The sequence below is a fragment of the Arachis ipaensis genome, chromosome B03, assembly GCF_000816755.2.
Source record: "Arachis ipaensis cultivar K30076 chromosome B03, Araip1.1, whole genome shotgun sequence".
NCBI classification, from domain to species: domain Eukaryota; kingdom Viridiplantae; phylum Streptophyta; class Magnoliopsida; order Fabales; family Fabaceae; genus Arachis; species Arachis ipaensis.
The window spans coordinates 23,337,364-23,348,363 of NC_029787.2; the positions used below are offsets into that span (position 1 = coordinate 23,337,364).

The window sequence follows — 11,000 nt, forward strand, 5'->3', positions numbered from 1 at the left end:
AAAGAACTGAATAGATTTCGAGCTTTACTTACCAGTTTCTTATATGAGTCTTATAGAGCTCTTCACAAGGAACGCGTGGCCGCAAATGGTGCGGCGATCGGAGCTCCGTAGCTCAAGATATGAGCTTGAGAAGTTGGAAGTGAATAGTGATAATGGAGTTCTCTTCTTCTCTTCTCAGCTGGTTGTGGGTGTGTTTGAGTGTGTTATGGGTGTTTGGGTTCATTAAATGAAACTTATATATGTTGGGCTTGGACCCGGTCTAACCCCTTAACATTTTTAGTCCGTTGGGCCAAACCTTTAAAATCAACACCCGGTTTTTCATTTCTAATGCTTTTCTAAGGTTTTTTACTGTTTTCACTTTTTCTCCCGCAGTACTGAACAGACTTGAACCGGTTCAACCAGTTCAACTGCCGATTTGTGGTTTTTCACGATTTTTCACAAAAAAAACACATTTTCTGACTCGGAAGGACCTACTGAGTCCAAAAATCATATTTAAATCCCCAAATTCTCATCCTAACTTTTCAGAATTTAATTTGGACATTTAAATGATTTTATTCGTGAAAATCTGGTTCTTACACTTCTTGTGTTTCACCCTCAAACGCTCGCTTCTGCTCTCTCTTTCTCTCATTCTCTCTGAGTACGGAGTACATATTCTTTCTCTGCTAAGATTTTTCTACCGAATTTAAAAACTGAAATATACATTACTTCATTTCTAATAATATACTTTATAATAAGGCAAAACATTTTTTTACTCTTTTAAAATATAAAACTAACCTTTTGCTAATTAATGACAGGATATTTTAGACTATATAAGTTAGAAAAACTTTTAAATATATTGATACATTGCTATTTCAATAAATTTTAATCATTAATATCAATTATATATATTATATATATATTTTTTATAATTAAAATCAACCGTTAAAAATTATCATTCACCGGTATACTTAATTTTCTTATAAACTGTTAATTGTTACTTACCTTTCTGGAACGAGAGTGTACCACCATCACAGAACTGGCAGTGGAAAGTGAAAAGCTTTGATTCCTAAATGCCTTGCCAGTGACGGCATCGAATGAGTGAAATCATAGAAAGCAAGATCAGGTTTACTCTGGGAAAGATGAACTTCTATGTCGCCTTGGGAGTTGGGTTAAGTCCATTGCTGTCATGATGAGTGAGTGCAGAGGGTAAGGAACGTCTGAAGTGGTTTCTGCGTTCGGTGGAAGGCCTTCCACGTGGGGAATGGCGACGGCGACGGCAACGAATGTGATAAGATCTGGATGGAGATTGAAAGGAACTAACTTGGATTGTGCAGTTTTGAGCGCAAAGAACGTGATCCTGTGGCCTGTTTTGGCTAACTTGTTGCATAGGTGAAGAAATGCGGTTTGGTGACCAAGGGCTAGCCATGGATACATTGCTATTTTCAGTGAATGTGAGTCCATGGCATCACATAGGAGTTGCTGATTTGAGTGAGGTTTATTACTTTTATTGGAGCTTGTCGATGAGTTAGTTGAACTCTTGGACACCCAATAAGGCACAGAAAAGTTGAGGTGGCTTAGTTCAATAATGCGATGTAAATACTTTTCTGAGGATAATTAATTAGGCGCCTATTCAAATGAATAGAAGATGTTAAAAGTTCTTTTTAGAAAGATCCTTATATTAAAAGTTTATTTGTTTAGTGATATTTTAAAAAAAAAAATATTTCTATAACATTAAAATTAAGTTTACAATTTATTATCGTATGATGCGCAGACATTGACATTGACACGGGACACGATACGATACGAGACACGTCGACACGTAAATTTTAAAATCTTGCATGACACGGAGACACGTATATATATATAAAATATAAAGTATTTTTTAAATAAATTATAATGATATTTTGATATTTTATTGATATTAAAATAAAAATTAAAATTGTTAATTATTTTTAATGTCTTATTTTAATTATATCAAGTATTTAAAATATTTTTTATTTTAATAAATAATAATTTATACTATATCTAAATTTATTTTAAGAATATATGCTAAGAATAAGACTAGATACGCTAACACGTGATGGTATTTAGGTGTGTTCAGGTGTGTCCAGAAAAGAATTTTTTATTTTTTAGTAAGACACAGTTGGACACAGTAAACACACATGTCGGACGAATGTCTGTGAGTGTCGTGTCCAAAATATGTCCGACATACGGATCCGAGAAGTGTCCGTATTTCATAGTTATTATCTAATGATAAAAAAGAAATATCTTTAGGTGAAGTAGACCATTGTAAAATCTTCGTTATATTACGGGAAAAGTTTGGGAGGGTAGCACAAGTGTACCGTAAATGCAGTTAGAATCGCGACTCAAGTTGTAAAATGGCGCGTTTTTTGCGATTCTGCACCCGTGTCCGTTCCGGTTTGGATGTTCGCGTTGGAGGAGTTTCTCTCGCGCGTCCGAGAGAGAAGACTAATCCAGGAGGTTTGTTCCCTGACCTAGAAACGAAACCCGACGCACACACTAAAGGCCAATCGGCGTTGAAGAAAGATGAAAGGCAGTAGGCACCCTATTTTCGCGTCTCTGCTCTCTCCGTCAATCTCTCTGGTTCTCTACCTCTCAAATCCGACCCTCAACCCTCTCTTCTCTCGCCGTCGCCGGAGCAGCAGTGTAGGTAAGCCGTAAGTCTCCTCTATTCTCCCTCTACTGTCTGGTCTGTTGTGCTTGTGCTTTCATTTGCTTTGTCATCCTTGAATCTGCTTTGAGTTTGCTCTATTATTTTTTAATGAGTAAAACTCCTCTCCGATCATTTATGAAAAAGATCTGTCCCTCTCTAACCATTCAAAAATAATAACGCGGTACTTATCTATTCTCTCTGTGTGACCAAAAGGACCTTCTTGTCAGTTTTTAGATAAAAAGTAACCGGAAGAGTCTAATAACCAGACGACGTCAGAAAAGCCTTTTGGTCCCACGGAGAAAATGGATAAGGATCGTGTTATTATTTTCTAATGGTTAGAGGTGTCAGATCCTTTTCATAAATGGTTAAGGACCGGAAAGAAATTTTACTCTTTTTTTAATCTGCTTTGTTAAGTTTTGAATCTGCTCTGCTATAGCATATAACATACATATTAACATATGAGGCTTGCTACACATACAAGTCTTTTTGACTTACAAGTTTTACAAGTTGTTATACATTAGGGTCTTTTAATGCGTTATTCAGTTTCCAAAGCACTACACTCACCGTGGATTATCTTCCTCTTCCTCTTCCTCTTCCTCTTCCTCTTCCTCCATGTATTTCTTCCTTATTCTCTTTGCCTTTTCATTAATTGTTTTACTTGCGTTTATTACTGGTATTCTTGCTTCCTTTTTTTTTCGATTTTCATGGTTTCTGAAATCAAGCTTTGAAATCGTTTTGAAGATAATGGAACTTCAGAAATACACCCAAACGATTACAGAAATACACCCAAACGATTATAGAAATACACCCAAACGATATTTCATCGTTATTCTCTTTGCCTTTTCATTAGTTGTTTTACTTGCGTTTATTACTGGTATTCTTGCTTCTTTTTTTTTATTTTCATGGTTTCTGAAATCAAGCTTTGAAATCGTTTTGAAAATAATGGAACTTCAGAAATACACCCAAACGATTACAGAAATACACCCAAACGATTACAAAAATACACCCAAACGGTTACAGGAATTCACCCAAACGATATTTCTTTGTTATTCTCTTTGCCTTTTCATTAGTTGTTTTACTTGCGTTTATTACTGGTATTCTTGCTTCTTTTTTTTCGATTTTCATGGTTTCTAAAATCAAGTTTTGAAATCGTTTTGAAAATAATGGAACTTCAGAAATACACCCAAACGATTACAGAAATACACCCAAACGATTACAGAAATACACCCAAAGGACACCTTATGCATAATTCAGAATTCTTTCTCTTTCTCCTCCTCATCTTCTGCTACTTCTTCTTCTTCAAAAACGATTTCAGAGCTTGATATCAAAAAATAATGGAAATCAAGAATAACGAAAAAAGAAAACAAAGAGAAAAGCACGTAAATGAAGAAGGAGAAAGAGAAGGCAAAAAACGAAAGAAAAGAAGAAGAAGAAAAGGAGGAAGAGGAAGAAAAATGTGTAGCAAGAAGAAGAAGAAGACGGTGTAGTGAAATTGTGCAGTAACGGTTGAAGAAGGAAAAAGAGAAAGCAAGAAACGAAAGAAAAGAAGAAGAGGAAGAGGAAGAAGAACGTATAGTAACGTTTAAGCGCGTTAATATAATAACTTGTAAAGACTTGTATAAAAATCTTGTATAAAAAAATGCTTGTATGTGAAGAATTTCTCTAAGTATGTTCTGTTCTAAACTCCTGAATTCTTCAACTTTTGTTGTTGTCCATCCTATGGATCTGGAATCCAATCTCTTTCTAGGATATACTTTTTCAAATTTTAATTTGAGTGAGAAATGACATCAAGTTACAATTTTTAAGTATTGTTTATTTGTTTCCTTTCAGTTTCACGATTTTACTTTTCCATTATGATTTTATATTAGCCTTACAATTTCCAAGATAAAGATCACGAGTTCACTGCGTTAGATTTAACCTCACAAGACAACCAACCACAAGTGTTTGACAACACTACAAATATAACCTAGATATAAGTAGGCCTAATTCCTTTTTAGAACTTTCTTTTTTTAATAATTACAAATATTATATTTTTATCTAAACTAATTCAACACTCAAAGTAGTTAATTAAAAAGCAATTTTAGTTAGTTTAACTATTGCATGCCGACATCCACCACCCACAACCACCGTCACTAACTGCGGGCAACCACCGTCCACATCCAGTGCAGACAATTAATAATCATTGCCACACTAATTTTAAAAGAAATAAGTTGTGGAACCAAAAACTACGGAAAAAAAACCTAGGTCATTTTTAACCGGATCGGTGTAACGAATTTCAAAATCCGTCATTAGTTTGTACCGTGTGCAAGAAATGCAAAACCAAAAAATTATTGTCCCAAAAATTCTCTCTTTCTTTGTGGAAAGCAATCTAACAAAAACAATATATACAATAGAAAAAGGAAGGAATATTGCCATTTTTGTTTTAAAAATATCATTTTTTTTATAAATTCATGTATATATACAATATAAAAAAAATTCATTATGTAAAGGGGCATTGGAAAATATGGGAGTGAAATTATCATTTTTCTAAATATAACAGTGTTACTTTATTAATGGATCCCACTTGGGAACCATGTACAAATTATTTGGCAGCAATTCAAATATTGCAGGTCTTTTAGTAACAGTAAGTAAGAATATTACTCACATTTTCTTAGGAGACAAGAAAAGTTAATTTGATCATATCCAGTATCAAAGTGTGCAGTATAACTGTATAACTTACCCTTTTGCCACAAACCATATGAAGAAATTTGCATCCACAACTAGTGTTGAGCAGAGGACCATGCATTCGAACCAACCCAGTCGAACGCAATAGGACTCAAGAAGGCATCGGGAATACCGAAGGAACTGACCAAGGCGAATGCGTGCGGTCGAAGTTCAGTACACAGTTTCGGCACTTCTTTCCGCACTGCAGCAGCATTCTCAGTTGACAAGTATCCATAGCGAAGAAAAGCAGAATCTTCATCCACAGAAATCAAGGCATATAACGACCTCAACAGACCCAAGACATCCTACAGAAGAGGAAAATACAGAAGTTAAATGGATCCTTCAGTTCTCTTTCTCAGAAACCTAAAAGGAAAAAAAAAAATTGTCATGAGTAAAGAAGATTTACCTTCAATGAACCAGCCGGCACCTTTGACTCGACCTCGATGAAGGTTTTCAGTATTGCGCGTTCGGAGAAAGCTCTGCCTAAGTCCTCTGCGACTTGATAGCTCTAGTAGAACTTACAAACTGTAAGGAAGTGAATCAATGAAAGAATGATTAACAAGACATGGTAGAGAACTCACTAGATTAAAGGCAGACTCTTTGCTTTCCCCCTGAGTTTGATATTGTGAAACCTCCGCAGCAAAGCGTCTCAATAGATCTCGCTCTCTTAGGTGGAAGAGATCAAGCTGTATAATTTAAAAAGGTAAGAGACAAAGAGAAGCTTATGCTGGTTCATCTAAATTATCGACAGTTTCAGTCGAATAATTACCTGAAATTCACTGCTCATGAGAATAGAACTCGTTAACTGAGACGGGAGGACAGGTGCAGGGTTGTTCATGTGTTCTAACCCCAAACCTCTAAATGGCTTCTTCTTAGTCTGACACACAATGAATTCTCCAAGGAGCGCCTTGCTAATCTGACATCAAATATTAGAAGTGTGTAAATTTGGACACTGAATCATTTCATGTATTTCAAATCTCTAATAAAATAACGCATGTAAAATTTACTGGGTGACAAACCACACCTACTGATACCTTTTCACCAGAACATGAGTAAATAGACAAAAAAAATGGCGTTATCAATTTCTAAGAACTTGATATAAAAGACTCAAATACTAGATTCAGAAACTAATGACAAGTTCACATTAAGTAGAAAGTACGTTTTTTCTCTCTTGAAGGTGGCCTTTATTTTTCAGTGTTGGACCTTACAGAAGTACACATTGTTCCTATATTTTTACCCAAGCTGTTAAGAAAATCAAATTAAATGTTATATTATATTGTGAGGTTTAATTATCTCATTGCGATCAACTCTGTTTTAGGTGAACGTCGTGCTTACTTATATATTTAGCATAAAAATTCATCCTACCTGCTGCATCAGAACATTATTGTCCCCTTCAAATGTTGAATGCACATCAAATTCGCCCTTGAACGGACCGATACGATTTTCACTTTTAACGCCCTGTCCTCCACAGGCTTCACGACATTCCTATTTTACACAACAAAAAACCTTAGGCAGGTCTGTAGCATAAATCCAACAAACAAGTTATAATAGCAGTACTAAACCTGAAGTGTGCGCATATTATTCCACGTAAAAGTAGCCTTATAAGCACTTGAAACAATATGGATTGCTTTGTTTGACTCGGGTGTTCTATTCACATACATCATTTTGAGCTCAATTGCAGCAAAACTCATTGCATATCTGCAGAAAAGGGTAATGAAATGAACATAAAAACTTAAACACGTAAATTAAGGTCCATTACATTTCTTCCAACAGTCAAACTATAGTAGTGACAACTCAGGTGTTTATATATTCAGGTCCTTTTTTCCCCTGAAAAAAAACCTTCTTTCATATAATTATTTTGATATTCCCAAGACTTGAATCCAATACCATTTGTTGACAGAACAAAGTACTTACCATTTTGACTAACCCCGCGTTAATGCCTTAAATCCATTATTCCTTTTAAATCAAATGTTTTCTTCCAGAATATATATGGCCAAATATCAGTAGAATGTATATTGAAAATATCAAAATATAACTATGTAAGTCACGGCCTTGACAAAAAAATGCACCAGACGGCATTGGCCGAAGTTATGTGGGATAAATGCCCATGGCCAAAGCACAATACCTAAATTCCATGTTCCTAGAAAGCTTGAATCATTTTGTGGTCAGAGCAAGTAGATACCGAAATGCCCATAAGTAGAAGACTTACATCTTTGCAAGTAAGGGTAGTAGACGCCGCTGATGACTTGGGTAATCAAGCAACAGAATTTCAGGTCCGTTTGGTGTCATAGAAAAGGCTCGTCTTGTCAATGCATATCTTATAGCAATGGATAAGCCAATCTATCAATAGTTGATAAATGGAAAGATATGTGACATACATTAGTTATAAATCTGTTAAATGCAGAGCAAAAAAAAAAGGGAGAAAAATGTGATCATTCCACAAAATAATGATGAAAATCAATACCTTGGAGATGTAAACAGCACTAGAGGCAATAGTTACACGACCAGAGGTCAAAGGGGCTAAAAATGCTGCAAATCTCTGGAGCAGTAATGACATAACAAAACTCATGAGGAATTTTTTTCAATTGTGAATAAAAGAAAAGCATACAACTCGGACAAAGTGTGTTGTGTCAGGCTTGTGACAGCTCATATAAACCTTTGTTGCATCCCAATGCATAGCTACGACGCAAAGACATCTTTGAATCTATGTAAGATTGTGTTAGGCCTACGACACCTGACATAAAACTTTGTCGCATCCTAATGCATGGCTACAACGCAATGACGTCTTTGCATCCATGTAGGATTGTGTTAGGCTTGCGACAGCCAATGTAAAACTCTGTTGCATCCTAATGGACATGACGCAATGATGTCTTTGATCCATGTAGCGACCCACCAATGGAAAAAGGCTTTTTAAAGGAGAATAAAGACAAGCATAGACAGAATGAAGAGAACCTTATAAAGCATAAACATAATTAAGAGAGATGATGTAACTATCACCTGATCTACATTTTTTATGGTACTCAAATATTCACCTCTTGGTGAAACATCAGCCACGGAATTCAGCAAATTCTCTCTTGGTATTCTTACATTGTCAAACCTGAAGTCGCATGTCTAAAACTATTTAGTGTACTCACTAAATAAAAAAATAAATAATTTTAATTTCCAGGTTGAAAACAGTTTGAAAATGTGTACATTACCAGATACGGCCATTATCAACTCCATTTAAACCAATTTTGTGACCACACTCAGCTATGCGGACGTTTGGGCATACATTTCCACTTGAATCCCTAATTGGGCAAATAAATGCATGCACGCCTTGATTGCCTCCATTTATGTAGAGCTGTGAAAAGACTATAGTGTGTGTTGCATGCTGCATATAAAAGTGAAACTATGTTAAATTTATGCATACAAAATTGAAACAAAAGAAAGACAAAAGCAGCAAATTAAACTCACAATGACCTAAAAAAAAGGACCATTTGAGTGTCATGAGTCCTTACATTTGCTGCACCACCAATCCAGTACTTCTGCGCCGATTCACATGGAGTATTGATGACAAATTCTCCAGTTCTCGAATCATAAGTAGTTACTGTTTCGACTCCCCGTACCTGTGTAAATTAGTTTGGAAAGAATTAATAGAAGTGATAAAGGCAAAGCAGAATAGAATGAATGAATGTGGGCTTTCAACCCAAAACTTATTGAGAAACCTTCACATACATTACTTCCATGTCCCAACTCAGTCATAGCGAAACAACCCTTCAGCTCATAGTTTTCAGTAGCTCTCAACCACTTGTCATGATGCCGCTTTGTTCCAAGAAATTTTACAGCCCCACCCCTGAAACCAAACACTCATAAGAGGAACAAGCAAAATTGTTTATAAATGATGTGGTATTTTTGGAGTACAAGTATTCTAGGTGGAGTGATGAGCAACAAATCCATTCTTATGTTTTGTTTTTGCTTCTTTTTTTTTTTTTTCATAACATCCTTGCCAAAAGATAAACAAAAAATAAAACAAGGCTCTGATTTAGTAATGCTGGAAGACCATCAAATGCTCTTTTGGTTGAATACAATGTTCTACGAGAAAGAGATTAACAGGTAAATCTGTTTGAAGAGGTGATTACATCCTTTTTGTGAGAAAAAAATGAAAATTACTTGATTGATTATTTAACCTCTCAGTGAGTTCAAAGTGATTGACTTTGTGACCTAAAAATAAAAAAGTCTGCTATGTTTCTATCCCTCTCCAAAATGAAAAACCAAAGGTTCCTATCCACCCTACTTCGTCAATTCGTCAGCTCCCCTGCTTACATCCAAGGACAACAAGCAAACAACAATGTAGAAGGAGAAAATAAATTTTGAATATGTTCACAACACATTAAACACACACACACACATTCACAAAAAGAAATGACTGCTAGTTAAGTTTATGCTTAAGCCATGAAATTGGAGAAACAATAACTTAGTCTAATACCAACACAAATGAAGGCAATTTGATTTAAAATTCATCACAATTATTTAAAATTTAATCTAAATTACAATATCAAATCAAACTAATCATTTACGGATAATTTGTCTAAAAAACTCATCTCAAACTTAAGCGGTTGGACAGAGGCACAATATCGAATTACAGAACTTAAGTTATAGAAGCATACCATGTCATGAATTTAATGGTTAACATATCTAACAGAATTTTCATTCCGAAGAAGATTATATACATACCACAAGAAGATATGGACACCGATCTTGACGGCGAGGGAGTGATCGTACATGGAGACGACCTCATGAAGGGCCAGCTTCCTGAGCTCTTCTTGAGGGCCATCGCCGGTGAGCCAACCTCTAAAGACGCCGCGATCGAGAAGGTAACCGATCCGGCGCATGGTCTCCTCGCGCTGCTGCTCCATGGAGTGGTTATAGTCGACGGAGACGAAGACGCGGCCGCCGCGCTCTTGGCGATTGAAGAGAGGGCTCTGAACGATGAGGCCGAAGAGCCAGTCACGGTCGTCGAGGTTGTGGCCGTCGAGGAGAGCGCGCATCCGGGAAGTGTCGAAGGAGACCGGGTTGGAGGAGGAGAGCTCTGGTGGAGAGTAACTGAGGCAGTTGGAGGTCGAGAGGAGGGCGGTCGTTGTGAGAGGGTGCGGGAGGAGGTGCTTCGAGAGGACTTCCGTGCGGCGGGAAGCGCGGCGGTTGTCGTTGTCCATGGCGGGGAGTAGTAGGAGGAATGGAGGATGATGTCGAAATTTTGTTTGGGAAAAAATGAGAATGACAGTTGGGACTTGGGAGCACGTGGACTTTATATCAAGTCATGATTGGATAAGAAAATAATGGAACATGGTCCATCAATCTGATTTTGTTCATAGTTATGGATTTGTGCATTGTTAGCATAATATTAATGGCATTAATTATGCTTTCTTTACTGTTACGAATTTGTGGATTATTATTATATTTTTATTACCACGCCAAAATTTATTTATTTTTATTTAGTATTATTTCCTATTCGAACATTAAAATTAAATAAAAATATTCAACGTGTCCTTAGAACTTAGAAGCTTAAACCTTAATTAATCATTTAATTGTGGAGGAAAGAAGACTCTATCCTTGTTTGAATTATTCGGAACACGGTACCTTTATAAAAGACAACTTCAACCTTATC

The 11,000-nt window shown here is 36.2% G+C and overlaps 1 protein-coding gene across 2 annotated transcripts; it reads right to left on the reverse strand.

The window, feature by feature from the left end:
* LOC107629802 (acyl-coenzyme A oxidase 3, peroxisomal) lies at window positions 5,148–10,650 on the reverse strand. Of its 2 annotated transcripts, none has more exons than XM_016332695.2 (13): window positions 10,070–10,650; window positions 9,071–9,188; window positions 8,854–8,961; window positions 8,554–8,726; window positions 8,354–8,453; window positions 7,821–7,895; window positions 7,566–7,696; window positions 6,919–7,054; window positions 6,722–6,841; window positions 6,126–6,272; window positions 5,938–6,042; window positions 5,763–5,864; window positions 5,148–5,661 (listed from the first exon to the last, which is right to left on the reverse strand). In XM_016332695.2, exons 1-13 carry the CDS (start codon window positions 10,546–10,548, stop codon window positions 5,413–5,415), a joined length of 2,043 nt encoding a protein of 680 aa, XP_016188181.1. In that variant the 5' UTR covers window positions 10,549–10,650; the 3' UTR covers window positions 5,148–5,412. The 2 variants fall into 2 exon arrangements, with proteins under 2 accessions (XP_016188181.1, XP_020974113.1); XM_021118454.1 differs by having other exon boundaries at window positions 9,071–9,201; window positions 10,070–10,453.

Coding starts and splice junctions, on each gene's coding strand:
- LOC107629802 (XM_016332695.2), bottom strand. CDS start 10,548: ATGGACAACGACAACCGCCGCGCTTCCCGCCGCACGGAAGTCCTCTCG. Junction 8,962..9,070: donor AGTTGGGACATGGAAGTAAT/GTATGTGAAGGT, acceptor TAATTTACACAG/GTACGGGGAGTCGAAACAGT. Junction 6,043..6,125: donor TCATGAGCAGTGAATTTCAG/GTAATTATTCGA, acceptor TAAATTATACAG/CTTGATCTCTTCCACCTAAG.